Genomic DNA, 17599 nt, shown 5'->3' on the forward strand with positions numbered 1-17599 from the left:
CTGTCTACCCACTCTGGGAACCATACTTCCCAGCTGCAGTGTAGACATACCCTAGTACAGATTCCACTTGCATGGAACCGCTATGGGAAAATCTGGCCTGAGCGAGGGACTTGTCAGATTAGAGTCCCATGCCTGTTCAGAAAAAAAAATGTTTTTAGACCAAGCCAAGAGGGACTGAAGGAAAGTAAGATGGGGTCTGTCTGATCTGAGAAAGTGCCAAGCAATCTTCAGCTGGAGCAGCTCTTGCCGTGTGTGTGACTTTCTTCCAGTCTTGGGGTGGGGGGTGTGTGTGTTGGTTTTTTGGGGGGGGAAGAGGGGTTACGTCTCTAGTGCTTTATGGGAGTGCTGCTGTGGGACTCAGTTCAGCCAAGGAAAGAGAAGATTGGTGGACAGTGGCCCTTACACATGAGTTGCTCCCAAGGATGGGCTGCATTAGGACCCACTGCAGAAGCAGGAAGGGAAGGTGAATGGCTGTCAAGGAGCTACTTACCATTTGCCCCATACCCCATGCTGCAAGTAAATAAATGGGGCCGCACAGCTTTTGTCACACCCAACTGCTTCCCTAGAGTAATTTAATGCCCTCTAGGTTGGGAATTGTTGTGAGAAGATGCTAAACTCCTGATTGCAGTCTGCCTCAGACATCACTTTATATCAGGATGGACTAAGTGAGGATCACAGGCCAAATGCATCTCTTTAGTTTTTTTTTCTATAAAATTCGGGGCTGTCCTCATTTTTAATATAGAGGAAAAGCTAGAAGATACCATCCATCCCAGCATGCAGTGCTACACAGATCCAGATGGAGCACTGCATCCTGGGACCTCTGGCCCCCATAGTCTTTACCTTGCCTGTCTGTTAAAGATGAAAACTTGCATCAAAGAAAGCAGGTAAGTGAAGTCCTAGGGTCTCTCACATTGCCAGAGCTGTCTGTCACATCTCCCCATGGACACTTAAACAAAGCTCAGGCACCCCTGCCTTCTACATTACCATCCTCTTTACAGATTCTCACTGGGATCCCCTCAGAAATCACAGAAAGATAGTCCTTCATTTATGCCATCAGCCCTCAGATCTCAGAGAAGACTGATATACCTAGGACATTGTTAATGTGGTCTATTCATGATCAGTCCAGAGGGGTCAGATGAGTGAAGCAGCAGGCAGCCTTTTTAAGAGCACTTAGTACCAGCTAGCCCAATGGAAAGTTTTGGATTGACTGGGCTTCCCCTCCTTCTCTCATCTGGAGAGAAGACAGGCTCCCAGCTGATGATAAAGCTCTTCCACCCACTTAATTAGGAAGATAAAAGCACATGGAGCAGAGGTTTAATTGGAGAAGCCATGAAAAGCATGTTTATGCTACAGGTTTCTTCTATGGTTTTTGAGCCACTTTTGTGGCTTCTGAGGAAATCAAAATGTAGAATTCATTCTCTGTGGACAGAATTTCCTTGGGTCTTTGATGCAGTTAGAAAGGGAACTTGGCGGATGGCAGGGGAAGAGAATGTGGCTGCTAATGCTCTCTTGTCTGGAATTCCTTAATGGACCTCCCTGGAGGTTACCAGTGTGAAATGGTGATGGGTCTCTGTTCCTGTGAGGACGTGTGTCTACATTTTTAAAAAAAAACTACCCACACAATGGGCCATGTGGCGCTCCTTGCACACAGACATGGCAGAGAGGCCAACAAGTGAATGGATCATGGTGTTGGAACTTCCTTGGGCTCTGGAAGGAGTTGCTCTTGGTCAGGGAATTAGAGGGGAAGCCAGTTTGCAGTGTTGCTGCCTGTACTTGACTTGTTCTGGGGCATCAGTCCCCAAGACTGTCAGGCTGGCACTGACACCAGCCCTAAAGTAACTACGTTAAAGCCACAGAACCTCCCCTTCTTTGACTTCTGGTGCTTTCTTTCAAATGGGTATGGAGGTAACATATAAGTAGAAATGGTCCTCATTGGTTCAAAATGAACTAAGACTCTGTCCAGCTGTGGACAAATCTAGCCTGACCTATCATGAGAACAGCAATGCCCCACTCTCCTCCATGGAGGACACCCAACTAATTTTGGGCCCAATCCTGCTAAGTGTCTCTAGCCCCTTTGATGGGAGGATGCTTAGCCCCTCATAAGGGGTCCAATCCCATGAGAGATGCTCCTTGTCAGCCACTTTTGACTTCCTCTGTCTTTTCAGTTTCTTCCAAAGCCAGCAACTGCACGTGAGTCACCATGGCAACCAAGCAACCCCCACCTCTAATGAAGAAGCATAGCCAGACGGACCTGGTGAGCCGACTCAAGACACGGAAGATCTTGGGAGTTGGAGGGGAAGATGATGATGGGGAAGTTCATAGGTCTAAGGTAAGAACCACCTCCATGCACTGTGATACCGTAACACTATTCTGGGTGTATGGGGGTGAGGAACTTGGATGGTCCTAAACAGGGAGACAGCATGGGTGGTGGTGGTGTCTGCCCCACAGCAGGGAAAAGGAGGATTGAAAGAGCCTCTTACAATGGGTCAGATATTGGGTGTCCCTGAGGAGAGTGAGAACTGGGAAACTTGCACTGCCCTCCCCCATTGTGCCCCTCATTGACATCTCTCAGCACAAAGAGAAAACTGGTTCCAGGCAGTGCTGGGGGCTCAAACATGCAGTTTTTACTTGAGCTGAACTGTTGTTGATGGGGAAGGGAAAGAGGAAAGGGCAGTAGGGAAACAACTTGGCAACCCATCTCTGAACCCCATGTTCTTTGGGGCAAGATAGATGTTTGCAATGGTCTGTAATAAAGACTTGCAGGGAGACCTGTGGAGATCAGAAGTTGGGAGATGCTTTGCATCAGGAATCTTTTGTGGCATGCAGCTAAATGAAAATATTACTAAAGAGACCTTTCACTGCAGAGAAGTGGTCAAAAAAACAAGGAATAGCAAAGACCAGATAAATAATGGGATGAGGCTCAGCTGACAGCTCTCTTCCCCTGCCTGAGATTAAAAACCAGTAGTAGGAAGGAACCCAAAGCAAAATCCCCCACATCTAAACACACCCTAAGCTTTGGGGAAATTCCAATATGAAACATGCAGCTTGGGCCTGTCTCCAGGATGGGCCAAACCAAAATTCTGGATTGGGATTTGGACTCTGAGGCTCAAACCTCTCTAGCTAACGCAAGTTGAGCTGAGAGGAAGATTGGTTTGGTTTGGATAGTGGGGCTTGGTCCATGTCCCGTGGAAAGGGACTAAGCGAAAGGATGCCTATTTCTAAAAACTTCTGTGAATGTAAAATAACAGCATATCAGTGAAGCAACCTGAAATGTGATTGGGGGTTGGACAGGGGAGGGGAGTAAAATACATGAAGAGGGCAGAAAAGAGGCAGACAACAGAAGTATGTATAGGGGAGGGGAAATGGGAAAATAAAGATGTTGAAAGGCAGAGAACAGATTTTAAAAACTAGGCTGGGATCCCTGAAATCCTAGCATCTGCTTAGCTGCAAGATTTGAATAGCCCATCACTCAAATCACCACAGCATATTATCTTTGCAACATAATAATCCCTGGAACCCACATCCAGTGATGCAGTGAGAGTGTGTGTGTGTGTGTGTGGGGTGGGAGCCGCGCTCGGTGACCATTTGAATCTTTCACTGTCCTTTGATGCAGTAAGCCCTTCAGGAAGTGCTTTGCAACTGAGATGCAGCTACATCTGGTGTGGCATACAGTAGAATCGCAGCCGTGGGTGGAATTGCCAGGCCTCTGGGGGCGGCAGGGCCTGGAGTTTCAATCTGCTATTCTCACCTTATTAGAGGAGATGATGCTTTATAAATTTGGGAATATACATAACTTTGTGGGTGGTTTATATTCTCTTTGAGAACACAGTCAGACACAAACATCCATCCATTTCTCTTCTTCCCCCCTCTCCCCACTCATGCAGATACACACAGAGCGTCATCTTTCTTTTTGTCTGTCACCATCTCTCTCTCTCTCTCTCATGCGAACACACGCACATTGTATTGCTTATACAGAGACACAGAAACAAGAGTTCTCCATAGTCAGCAGTGCCTGTGTAAGAGCAATAACACAGAAGCTTTTGACAGGGAATTGCAAATGCTAGAGACTGCAGGACACTGAAGAACAGGGATTGACAGTCGCTTGAAGGAATTAGTCATGGGGCTTGATCTTCAGTTGAGCTCATGCTGAGTGTGGGAGACACAGGTGGCTTTAAGATACCTCCCCGATAGCAGGGCCATATGGGTCTGAATCAGCCCAACATAAGTAGAGCAGCCACAGGAATGGTCCCCCTAGGGCTCATAACATTGGTCCAGGATTGACAGAGCAATACTCCATTGCCCACCCCTTCTCACCTCTGTCACTTTCTAGGCTTGCCCTGGAATGCCCCACACATGGAGGGGAAGTCAAGGGGCATTGGGTAATTCTATATCACTAGGAGCTTCCCCTCCATTAGAAGAACCCCCAACTTGCCCCTTTAGGAGTGTCACTGGAGCTGCACAAAGGAGACGTAGTTGTGGTTGAGTATCTGGCCCATAGTCTTAGGAGTTAGAGATGAGAAGGACATACAGTATCAGGTCACTTTTTCAGTATTGTCCACTTCTAATTGTACCTGGATCCTTTATCCTAAACCACTTTCAAAATGTTGGGGCTAGGGAAGACCTGTTCCGTTGGTCATATCTATCCAGACTTGCTCAGCTGAGGCTCATTAATGTGAGAGGCAGGTGTAAATCAAACCCCAGATACAAACACACCCAAACCTTTGACAGTGTTCACAGTTCAGCCCAGCTCTGAACTTCACAAATGACCCTCTGTTTTGGAAGAGCTGAATTGGATTGACTCTCGCAGCCCATCAAAGCCAGTTCCTGATTCTAATTTTGCAAACTGAATTCAAAGTGTGTATTTTGGAATCATTGTGAGACATAGCAAGGAAGGAAATGGGCATTTGTCAATGCTTGAGGCAGAATGGCAACACTTCCTTGGGTGGGAACCTGTACAGGAAAAGATCCCTTGGAATTGGGTATTTACAAAAAAAAGTCTGATGCCTTGGTATGTCCAGCGCAGAGATGTGTAATTAAGTTTGTCTGGGGCTGAAAACAAATCTATGCATGTAAAAGGAAAGAGTCTTGACCAGGGGGGTGAGATGTGCCCAAAATGCTAACTGAAACTTGATATCTGACAGCCAGCTGCACTATAATGGGAAGGGATCCCTGATCTCTCACTCTCAGAGCCCCTTCCACCTCTACTTTAATTTCTAGAACCACTTAGCTGGAGAAGCTGTGGTTGTTTTCCTCAGACTTCTGCAAATCGTGGAGATGCGTTATCATGGCAAGAATAAAGAAGCAATTTAAGCACTGTGCACTATGCTCTTCTGATGTGCTAAGGCTGGCTGTAAACTGCTTTCACATTAATGGATATGAACACTGTCTTTAAACTATTAAACCACTGCTGGAATTTTATTGTGAGGGCCATTAGGTGACTTTGAGCTTGTGCTTTATGCACACAGCACAGTCAGTCAATCCACTCGGCATAATCTGATGCAGATACCTCAGAAATTGGTGCGATTATTTAGAAGATGCTCCTGGTGCCCATGGAGGATTGGGTTGCAAATGGCTGAATGGAGTCTTGTGGGTTTTTTCTTTTTTCAAACAAAACAAAAAACCCCCGATCCAGATAACTGGCTTGGGCTCTTCTGGAAGGCCACCTTGGCCTAGTCTTCCCTGGGAACGTTGTTATCCTGCTGAGAGTTGTCCCTGAACACCACCTGGGACTAGTCTGGCCCTTGAGGGTGGGGAAGGAGTACTTGTCTCAGCTGTAAGTAGCTCTCTCTGGCCCTGAGGGCCTCCCCCATGCCTTTCCCTACATGCAGGAAATGACATAGAATGGAACACAAAGCTGTTTTTTCCTCCCCAGCTGACAATGCTGGCTGGAGACAGGAAGGAAGCTACTCAGGGCTGCCTGTGTCACCTTTGTTCTCATTTGCTTGGTAAAGGTCTCTCTTTCCTCTGCATAGTGCCCCTTTGCTGTTGCCTTGTGTTGCCTACAGGAGGCCTTTCTGCTGTGGTTCTTCTTTAATTTCCTAAATGATCCCTTGCTGGGCTCCCGATCAGCTCTGGAACAAGATGGAAACCTTTTTGGGTTTTCTTTCTCCTCCCTCCCCATATCTGTTGACCTAAAACTACTGAACTTTGGCTCCCTGCTCTGCTTCAGGCCCTGGAGCCATGCCAGTGGGACTGATGATACCAATCTGACAGATTCCCTTTAGGAAATGTGACCTTTGGCTCTATGGAGACATGCATTTATTCTGTTTCTAAATGGCTGCCTGCCAACAGGATCCCCACTAGAGTAGAGACAGTTTGATATCCCCAGGAGAGTAGAAGGGACTAAATGCCTCACATCTGAGGCTACGTCTTCACTACCCGCCATATCGGCGGGTAGCAATCGATTGCTTGGGGATCGATATATCGCGTCTCATCTAGACACGATATATCGATCCCCGAATGTGCTTATATCGATTCCGGAACGCCACCAACCCTAACGGAGTTGCGGAGTCGACATGGGGAGCCGCGGACATCGATCGCGTGCCTTGAGGATGGTGAGTAATTCAATCTTAGATACTTCAACTTCAGCTACGTTATTCACGTAGCTGAAGTTGTGTATCTGAGATCGATTTTTCCCCCGTAGTGTAGACCAGCCCTGAGATACACTAGGCAACCTGTAACCAGCCTCTCTTCTGCTTCCAGTCTCCTGCTGGTGCTCATTTACTTCTACTGGCTCCTCAGGTGTTTGGAAGTACCCCATAAACCAGCCATCCCCATTGTCAGGATACCCCATTTGAAATTCATGGGAACTGGCCCATTGGGGGATCGAATGTATCTGAGGATGTGTGCTTGTGAGTGGTGGAATTTGGTCAGCATGGTATGGAAAAGACTGAGGAGCCTTGAGTGAGATGGACAGGGGTGAAAGTAACTTACAGGACTTACCAGTACTGCTGGAGTCCTGAGTAGGGTGTGGTCTCATCCAGAAGAGGTGTGGCCTCTCAAGATTTAAAGGCCTTGGGGCACCAGCTGTGGCTGGGAGACCCAGGGCCTTTAAATCAGCCAGGGGCTCTCAGCTGAAGAGGTGGCTGGGAGCTCCCTGGGACTCAGGGGCAAATTAAAGGCCCAGGGGCTCTGGCCACAGGGGGGAACCCTGACCTTTGCCGGACTGGGGCAGGGATTTAAAGGACCTAGAGCTCCTGCTGCTGAGGAGAGCCCCAAGCCCTTTAAATCCTGGCCCCAGCCCAGGCCCCAGAGCCATGGCCGGGATTCAAAGGGCTCTGGGCTGCCTGCAGCCACGGGGAGCTCTGAGCCCTTTAAATCTCAGCCATGGAAGCCCATGCGGTCCAGAATGGTATACTGGCTCTTGCCAGTACAGCAGACTGGACAGACTTATTTTCACCTCTGGAGATGGAGGCACCTTGGTAACTGTGCAGGCAAAAATGGCTGCCATTCTGTACTCAGCTGTGCTCCCATCCTGCCCGGGACATAGAGAATTTTATTTTATTGGGGTTTGCCAGAGTTTGATAGTGTGAAGCTGTGAAATCACAGAGGGAATAGGGATAATGTGGGGGGAATGGGTAGGATCTTGTCTCCCTGCATTAATCCATAATTCCTAAGGGTGTACATCTCCCCATACCCTGTATCTGGTTGTGGGTACCCCTAGAAGAGTGGCTCTTAAACTGTGGTCAGAGGATGCTTCCTGATGGTCTACAGAATAGAACACTTCCAGGGGAGTGGGATCCATGAGAGGGTCTGTTACTAGTGAAGGAATCCATTTACAGAATGGACATATTAGAGAATCATGGCCCCATGCATATTTCTCCACAGCCAGCAGCCACTATCTGTGTAAAAGGACAGCTGCTCCCTCCCACCCATAAGAGGAGATCTCCATAGGGGGAGAGGCTGGAGGGAAGAGAGCTTGCACCTCATTCCAATGAGAGGAGGGAGGGAGTTTCCTTAGAGGGTGGGGTCCAAATAATGACCTTTTGGGAACTTGCCAAAGGGGGCCAACAGATCTAGATGAGGGAGAAGAGATTCCACCCAGAGATAAGATTTCCCCCCATAGGGTTGGATGTGTGTCCTCTCTTCAGGCTGACAGAGATTGTTTGTTTGCAGGAATTTGGGGATAGGCTGTTCAGACACCATGTGTTCTCATTTGAATTTCAGATCAGTCAAGTCCTGGGCAATGAAATAAAATTTGCTGTGCGGGAACCCTTAGGGCTTAGGTAAGTTTTTTTCCATGGAGAGTCTGAGCACTCAGGCTGTACAGCTGGGATGAGGCTGGTGACATTTAAGGGTCTTGGGCCTAAATATTTACATGGGCTGCTGCCTTCTTCCCACTCCCATTTGCAGCCTTGCATCCTTCTTAGCCTTGCTAGCCACAGAAGGGGGCACTTGGGGCTACCGGTCAATAAAATGGTCAGGGAGGCAGATGCTTCTTATAACAGGGCACCTGTGCTAATGGGCTGAGCCCAGGTGGCTGTACAGGCACTCTCAGGATGACCCTGAACATGGACAGGTTCCTCACCCATGCTGTATGTGTGTGGATGTCTCCTGTGCAGTAGAGGGTTTACGGGGTGATTTCCCCTTTGCCAATGGGTGGGTTGTGTCCCCTGTGTGGGCTGGGTGGGTAGAATATTACTCTTGTGTGAGGCATGGTGACATCCCTACCTCTTTGATGGGCCTGTCCTAGTTGTATTCTATGTGGTGATATGGAGGTATCACTCACCTGTGCAGTGCAGATCCTCCGAAGTACCTAGGCATCTAACTTCCATTGAAATCAAGAGGAGGTAGGCACCTAAATTCCTCTGAGGATCTGGGCATAGGTGCCACTCATCTGTGTAATTGGGGTGGGGGTGGGGGGGTTGAGTGAAGATTCACACTCTTGTATGGTGGCTAAGAGGATCTCCCCTGTGTTATAGAACAGAGCCCCTGCCATTAAACATCTGGGCTCTTATGTTAGGTCTCTGCCTCAGTGGTTATCTCTGAGATCTGAATGTGGATATAGTACCTCTTCAGTACAAGGGGGCAAACCCTGCCGTTTGAGCAGTTGCTGAGCCAGTGCTGGGAGAGACTCTCATGGGATGAGAAACCTCTGGGGCTGGCTTTGGACCTGGGAATGCTGTCACAAGACAGAGTTGTATACTGCCAGTGTCCCAGGTGTGGACTGGATGAGTTGAGTCTAATTTGTGTCCCAAGGTGTGCTGAGGCCTCTGTTATGAGAGGATTGTGAGCTTTTTTTTTTTTTAAGCTGTAGAAACTTTTTTAGGTAGCTACGAGCAAGTTTCCTTCTTCAAAGACACAAAGGCTAAGGGACTACAAGGACTTGGGAGACTATGCAGCCTGTTGGCTACAAGCACAAGTGCGGAGTCTTGTAGGAAAGGTTTGCCAAATGGGCCAGGGTGGAATCTTGAGTGAGTAAAGGGAAATAGTGGGGCTGTATGAGCTGACGAGTTTGGGGGTGAGCTGGGTGTGCTGGGGTTCTAGGCTGGTCTATAGCTGATGGGAATGTCCAGTTGGGTTCCCAGCCCTTATTGGCTACTAAATCAAACCTTGTGACTATAGACAAGCCTAGAAGAGTGGTTGAAAGGGGAGAAACTGTATGTGCAATACCCCAGCCCATTAACCTATGCACTGATGCCCAAAGGAGACCTGTCCCTGCTCCATTGTGCACCACTGAAATCAATCAGACCCCAAATGCCCAGCTGACTTGTACATAAGGCTTCCTTGGTCAGATGCCCCAAAATGATCGTGTTCCAGCTAGCCAATCCCTTTGGTACTGTATTCCATACTGGCTGCTTCTACTCAAAGACAGTCTCTCCATCCACATAAAGAAAGGATCACAAATTGAATTCCCTTTCCCTGATATCCTAGGTGGGGGTGTCCTCTGGGATATACCTGGGGCCACCCTGCTTGGGCAGATGGAAGAATGAGGGTGTGGGGAATCTCTGTGCTTCTAATTTGTGTTTCTTCCCATGCAGGGTCTGGCAGTTTGTCTCTGCCATCATATTTTCTGGGGTTGCCATCATGGTAAGTGAGAGAACTGTTCCCAGAAAGAGCCCAACCCAGGGCTGCCAACGTGCAGTCATGACCTAGCAATCTCCATGGCCTTATAAGATTATTCTGTCATCACGACCCTCCAAAAGCTGCTGCCACTTTCTCTTCCTGGCCTGTGATCAGCTGTCTCCCTGTAAGGGGTTTTGCCAACAGCTTCCCTGACAGGTTGTTCCTAACACCTGAGTCCCAGCCTCTAGTAGCAGGTTCATAAAAGCACAGTTGGCAGCAGGGGTCTTGGACACTATATTCCAAGCGTCCAAGTCACAGAGGAGATCTTGTACGCTATTCCTTTCTAATCCCACCCCTCCCACATGACCCAAAACACATGGAGCACCCCTGTTGTACAGTCTGCACTCTCCAACCCAGGGGGAGCTGCTGCTCTTCTACTTTTATCATCTTCAAGTGACCCAGTCTCATGCAGAGCAACTGAGACACGCTTGGTCTCCTTCCCATTCCTTTTAGGCTCTCACCTTCCCTGATCAGCTCTATGATACCGTCTTTGAAGAAGAATCCATCAACAGCAAGACTCCCATCAGGCTGTACGGAGGAGCCCTCCTCAGTAAGTAATTGTAGGACTAACAGGGAAGATGTTGAGAAGCTCTGAGTGAAAAATCCTAACGGGGAGGAGAAAGGAAAGCTCTGTTCCAGACTTAACCTCAGACTGGGTTAGGACAGAGGGTTAATCAGGGTAAATTCCCCTTCAAGTAGTTGGACCTTTTTGCAAAAAAACCCCAAAACCAATCTCCCTTCTTGCTCTAGGATCAAGAAACCTGCCTCCCTCCATACTGTCTCTAACATTGTATTGCACTGGGTGAGGGTAGGAGATTGCAAGCTGCCAGAAATGGAATACTAGACTGGAAGGGCCATTGATGGGAACTGGTTCAGCAGGAGAGGGCGAGGGACACAAGGCTAGATGGCCCATCTAGCTTTGATGCAGAACATGGGGGTACTGGGCTAGGTAAGGCATTGGCCTGTTCCAGTGTGGCAATTCCCTTGTCCCTCTGAGGTTGGAATCTTTGGGGGAAGCAGGGCTACCTCCCACAGCTCCATGTTCTGCAACCTCCAGCCTTAGAAAGCCTGGAAAGATTAGAACACTAGTCAGCTCTTTTTTCAGTGCCATGTGGGGAGGAGGAGGTGGCAGCAAAACTGGAGGGTGGAGGAGATGAAGGTGGGAGGCTTAGGGAAAATGTAGTGCTGGCGGATTTCTCTTGGGAATGACAATGAATAAATTGGTTTATGCAAGTTCAGACTCCCAGAGTGGTGTGTATAGGGGGGAGGGAAGAAGCTTGCCCTGCTGCCTTTCACTAGCACAGACCAGACCCACAAGGTCTGCTCACTCTTTGAATCTGTCACTGGGATGCTGAGGATACTGTACAGAGGGAGTGATGGCTGGAGACTGCTTACGACAGTGGGTCCAAGTGCAAGGTCTTATTTTTTAATGGTGGCAGGAATCACCCCAGGGTATTGTGCTTGGTAGGTAGCAGGATCAGGGGTTTTGGTACATATGGAAAAGCTGTTCTCTGCTTATCTGCTGCCCATCTCCTCTCCTTAGCCTGTGGCAGCACCTGGTGGTGCAGAATGGAAGCACAGCACACACAGCCCGATCTTGGAAACCCCCAGTGCTGTGATACAGCTCCCCTTTTGTTGGCCTCTAGTTTCCCTTGGTTTCCTCCAATATAAGACCAGGACAAGACTTCACTCTCTCTGTACCAGGGCTGCTGAACAGTGGTGCTTTCTGGGAAAGGCATGAACATGACTCAGAGCCAAGCAAGACAAAAGGCTGGCTCCAGGAATAAGCCTATTTGGGATCTGGATTTTGGGAGAAGGAGTTTGGCAGCTTTGTGAATCATGTGGGGTGGTAAGCACAGAGCTGCAGGTGATTCTTCCATACTGGGATGTCATGAAAACCCATGTCTCAGTAAACAGCCTCCCTGACCCTGGACTTGTTCACAATGAGTTGCTCTGGTGCCCTCTCCATCCCACCATATTTGGAGTGTTTGTATTTCTAGTGCACGCATTACCATATTATCTAAGTGCAGAGGAGACCAGCTTGGTTACAGGATCCAGGCTGGGGCACTCTAGCAGTATCAAGCCTGGAAGGTGGGTTCATCCAAATACATTGCAGCAACTCCTTCTGTAACTTTGGGCCACCACAGTAGATTACTCAGTTCCACCAGCACAACTCTATCATGCCTATGAGCGTTAGCTCCATGAACTAGTTGTTGTTACTTCTGAGATTCCCTGTAGGGGGGGTGGGTCTCTGAGCTGCCCCTTTCCCCTGCAACATCTCTCAGCCTGTGAAGCAGTTTTGCTATGTGTTCTTGTCTCAGGTCTCTCCCTTATCATGTGGAATGCCTTGTACACATCAGAGAAGGTCATCATCCGTTGGACCCTGCTGACAGAAGCCTGTTACTTTGGGGTACAGTTCCTAGGTGAGTAGCTCTACTGAGGTGGGAGGGAAACAGAGGGGATTGGCCAACTGATAGGCTGTCCCTTCCCCACACAAGTGCCTGGGAAGAAGGGAATGCTGCCAATGGCAAAGCAGCATAATTTGCACTGCTTTGGCATTCACTGGGGGAAAGATTCTGCTCTTATTTACACTGGTGGAAATCTGGAGTCCCCTCATTGAATTTAGTGGCATTATCTAGAATTACTGTAGTGAAGCTGAAACCATAATTGGGCCTCTGGTGTTCAGCATGAGTGAAACTTACCCAGTCAATGGGCTGAAGAGAGAGGATATCGAAGAGGAGGCAAAGTTATCAGTGCAGTCTTACACTTGTGGAGTGACCATCACCATAACACCCAGCCTTGGGCACAGCAGGGCTGAATCTCTGCCACTTGGCTTCTTGTGGTCATCCCCAAACTGAGCAGTAAGGGGGCAAAGAGGGCATAAAACACTACAAAATCACAAGAGGAGCTGTAGGCTAGTGGGGTCCCTGCTCAGCCCAGGAAGGGTTTAAATGCTGCACTTTGCATCTGTTCAGGCCCTTTCTGTAGGCTACTGTTGATTGTACCAACAACTTTCAAACAGTTCAACATAAATCCAATAGCTACCTTTTCCCTGACCCAGGACGTCCTTGCCAAAGCCTCCATGTTCCTGTCAGCTCTTCCCCAGGCTGCCTATAGACCATTTGCCTCGGAAGCAACCTGTTTTCTAAAGCACTGTCTCTCAGCCTTGGCAGATATCAGCTGCTCATCATTCACCTGACACCTCCCCAGCTAGGGCTGATAATGCCCAATACCAGGCCCAAGCAGCTGCTCTTAAACAGGCCCTGCCTCAGAATAGGCTTGGTAGTCCACTCCTTTAAGAACAATGCTGTTACAATAGCATGCTGTGGAAAGTGGGAAGAAAATAAATGACTGTACAAGACGGTGGAGAATCAGGCTCAGAATCTTACATTCTCCTTGCTGTCTCTCACTACTCTCTCCCTATTCCTTCTACAGGGGGTGGAAGTTATAGTTGTGTGCAACCTATGGATGCCAGATTGGTAAAATAGAGTTCGGTGGACCACTAACACCCACTTTCTGACCCACTTACCCAGGCACTCTGCAGCAAGCTGGAGTTAAATTGTGCATTTAGATCCCTCGATTCTGTGGCACTGGTGTGGCAGACTGGAAATTGTATGGTAGCTTCACTTACATTAAAATGAGGGATTTTTATTACATGAAATATGAAAATGAATACAACATACTCTGATATTGAATTCAATATATTTTACACTGTTCACATCTGGTTCCAATATGCCACGGTTTCTTGCAGACACCTCAATGACTGCTTTGTAGAGTTGCCGTGGGGGAAAGTGGCAGGTTTTGGCAGGGCATAGCTACAACTTATTACCTGCTGGAGGCATTTGTTTGAGATGAGCACATTTTACTAATATTTCTGCTTTGAAGAAAATCAGCAATGAAAATAACAAACACGCTATTTAAGCTGTCAGATGTAGGTTTCAGAATTAACACTGAGTAGGATATTTCAGGCTGTCTGCCTGAAGATAGAGCTTTCTTTTCTTTTTCCTGAGTGAAATTTTAAATGATTAGTCTAGGGCAAGGGATGAATGCTATGGCAAATTCTGTGATTGAACTTGCACAATACATGGGACACTGTCCATACCCCATATGTAACTTACTCCACTGCTGAACGTGGCAACGGTATTTATATTTCTTTGAGAGATAATCACAGTTGCTTAATGACTCAGCAATTGCTGCCCCACTACATTAGTGCTAGAAGACAAACAGATAGATGGGCAGAAATTGCAGGGCTGTCTCGTAGTTTTCAGGATGGATAAATCTCTTTGAGACTTTCCACTCTAGGGCAACAGAGACCGGTACTCTGTTATTTCACTATCAACCTGTGCCTTGTCTCCCTCCTTCTCCTTCAGTTACCACCATCACCCTTGTCGAGAGTGGCCGGATCTCCACAGGTGCCATGCTCCTCCTCACCAGCCGGATCCTCTTCACCCTCATCACTGTTTACTACTATTACCAAGTTGGACGGCGACCCAAGAAAGTCTAATACCTGAGGCTTTCTGGGGGAGAGGGGTGGGATTTCTGTTAGTAATGTCACTTTTTTTGTTTGTTTGTTTTGGTTCCTTTTGTTCTAAAGCAATTCCCTTCTTTTCCACTTACCAGCATGAATCAGTGTGTAAACCTGCTGTTGGCACCATTGCCACATGAGGTGCAGGGGGAGAGCTGACCCCTACAGCCCTCCCCATATCTGTCTAGAGCAGGCAAGTGAATGCAGCAGGGAAGGCTGACAAGATGTAAGGACCAGTCAGGCTCAGGGACAATGGAGGAAATGGGCCAGTGGAATCACAAGCTCAGAAACCTTTTCAGCAAAGCACAAAATGATTGCAGCACATAGAAACTGAATCCCAGAGGGGAGAAGAAGCAAAGGCACACTGCAAAGGACTCAATCCAGCTTCTGTAGGCTTGGAGCTATTCATTTGCCTTTCACTCACACGAAGAGCCTTTTCCCCGCTTAGTGAGTAGACTGCAGAACTAATCCTGGCCAGCCCTCTAAGGCAGGGCTGCTGCCACAGCTCCAATCAGGTAGTGTTGTGGTTTTTAGAGACAACACCCAGTGTATTTACTCTGTGCTGACAGATGCTATAGCAGTGCTGACAGGACACATTAGATTAAATACAGCAAGCAAAGAGGGTGGCATCTTTGTCATCACAGTTCTGTGAAACTTGACATCAAGCTACGTCCAAATCGTGTATGGATCTCCTTAAGGGAGAGTGGTGCAAAAAGATGGAGAAAGAACATGTGGGTTGCATTAGGGAAGAAATGTAAAGAGTGTTGAATAGTCTTCAAGACTGAATAAGTCCTGTTGTCTTGGAAGTTTGGTATATAGCCTAGGCTGCTGCTCGTATTTGCTTCCTTAATTCCTATTGGAGCAGTTCCCCTGCAGCTAACACTAGTGCACACACTAGTATAGATCAGCCAGTGACACTTGAACCAGTCCCCTACTTTGGTCTAGATGAGGCCATGGTTAAAATACTCCCCTTATGTCCTGTCTATGCTAGAGCACCCCTCACTGTTAGCAAGAGTGAGGAAAAGGCTTGTGTCAGTGAGGACTGCAGGGGGTAAATCACTGTTCTGTGGGTACTTATGTGACTCTTGCTCTAGTGAAGTGAGGGACTAGATGAGCCAGCTGGTCTTCTCCCCTCCTACTGTACAGGTACCAATTTCCTCTTGGATTCAGCAGAAAAAAGGACCAAATGCTGAGGTCTTATGTCTTCAGGATCCTATTTTGGCTGGGATAAAGAATGGCTGGCTGAGCAGGGAGAAGTACTAGGCCCCTCTTGCCTTCCCCAGCCATGCCAAAGGCATAACAGGACTTCATTGTTCCCCAACTGTTGCCTCCCATTGCTCTTAAGGCTGAGGAAGATTTAACCCTGGCTCCACAGCACTGGCTCTGCTCTGCTTCTAGTGACAGTCCTGGAGAAGAGAGTACCTTGCCCCACCTACTTTCCAGTACCATGCTGCTGGTTCTCCACTGTACTGAATCCAAAGGATGGGATAGATGGCATGGAATTATTCATGTACCAACAGAGGGGGCTGACAGACCAGGAATGTGTAGGGTCCTGGCTGTTGAGAATCAGAACTGTCTGTGAACAACAGAGCTAAGGTGGCTGCTAAAGAACATTAGCTTTAAGGAACACTTCTTAGCATCAGCCAGAAAAAAATCCCTCACTAAAGTTAACATGGACATCCACTGAGCACTCAGGGTAAAGCCTGGTGCATCTTCATTACAGCTTGCCCTTAAAGCGTGTTTCTATTACGTGCTTCTGGCATTTACAAACAGCTCCATGAACTTGGCCTGCTGTGTGCATTGCAATTCTGTCAAGTGGAAATGCTGAAAATATTTGAGCTGATACTAAATCAACAAAAAAAAGAGAGTGGAGCCCTAGCCCCATTGCAGCAACCTCTGGAACCTTAGTTACTTGCTAATGCTGGGGCTGAGTATAACTCTCCAGTCTGGCCAGTAGAAGATTATATAATGAAAATTCATCATGAGTCTCAGAGGTACTGTCTGGAATGGAACATGTAACAGAGGATCCTGGGCTTTTGGGGTTAATTGCATTTCAGCAGGAAGAGGCAGGCAGGTTCTAGGAAAGGATCTTTCTTGGGGGTATGGGTAGAAAAATGCTGCCCTTAGCATACACCACTGGCCATCAGGGCTGAGTTTGTATTAATGCAGCATAGCTGAATGGGCTTTAGCTATGAACCGCTGGCAGAAAGTCCCACCTCTGCATCTGCCATGGCAGTGAACCATCCAGCACATGTTGCTCAGGGTTGGTTGCAATCTAGTCTTGGTTGATTTTCAGGATTACCAAAGGGGTTTTAAAGCACCTAAACTTCCATAAAAGCCCCAGCCCCCCTCCCTGGTTCCTGCATGGGAGTGTCAAGTTTTTTGCTGCTATAATTTCAAGTGTTTAACCAAACTGGTAGCTGAGACAATGATTCTGTTCTCTGATGTTTATTGCCCCCTCTAGCCTAAGTAAGTGATCTGCAGAGAGCAGAGGGGTGGGGCAGGACAGAGGGCTACTGGCCAAGAGGGGCAAGTCAATGCTAATCAATGTAAAGGCCTGCTCCTAAGAAGAGAGAGATCAAATGGAGCATAAACTCAACTTACTCTGCTCATTGTCTCTCCCCCCGCACCCCACTTTCATGTAACCAAGTGCTATTGGTGCCCTGGGGACTGGGGCAGGGATGGAAGAGTGGGGGTGGGTAGAGGGAAGTCATTTGCAAATTAGTGTGCTACAGTGATGAGGAGTGAGGGCATATGGAACATGGGCCCAGGGTTGATGCATACCCAGACGGTCATCATGTGGTCCTGCTGTCTCTGTATGTCTACGCTGGAGCTGGAAGTTAGCTAAGTGTGCTGTAGCTGCACTTCCAGTTGGAGTACTAGCTTGATCAAATCTCTCTGAGTTGCAGTGGGGCTGTCACATGGGACTGGAATTTATACCTTTCAGCTCTAATGCAGAGAGAGATGTACCCTGTCTGAGACAGGGTGTGTGCAATCCTCCCTGGCAAT

General features: G+C 48.0%; 1 protein-coding gene across 3 annotated transcripts in view; it reads left to right on the forward strand.

Annotated features, from left to right (window-relative positions):
- The window catches only part of TP53I11 (tumor protein p53 inducible protein 11), a 61918-nt gene that overhangs the window by 28293 nt on the left and 16026 nt on the right, over positions 1-17599 (forward strand). For 2 of the 3 annotated variants that reach the window (XM_030559985.1, XM_030559986.1), the window contains exons 2-7: positions 2166-2329; positions 8167-8225; positions 9981-10029; positions 10519-10615; positions 12387-12488; positions 14436-16624. In XM_030559985.1, coding sequence (XP_030415845.1) covers positions 2201-2329; positions 8167-8225; positions 9981-10029; positions 10519-10615; positions 12387-12488; positions 14436-14569 — 570 coding nt within the window. In that variant the 5' untranslated portion in view covers positions 2166-2200 and the 3' untranslated portion in view covers positions 14570-16624. Of the gene's footprint in view, positions 1-2165; positions 2330-8166; positions 8226-9980; positions 10030-10518; positions 10616-12386; positions 12489-14435; positions 16625-17599 lie in introns of those variants that run through there. The other variant, XM_030559987.1, reaches the window with a different exon arrangement.

This window comes from Gopherus evgoodei, chromosome 4 (assembly GCF_007399415.2).
Source record: "Gopherus evgoodei ecotype Sinaloan lineage chromosome 4, rGopEvg1_v1.p, whole genome shotgun sequence".
In the NCBI taxonomy this organism is placed as follows: Eukaryota; Metazoa; Chordata; order Testudines; family Testudinidae; genus Gopherus; species Gopherus evgoodei.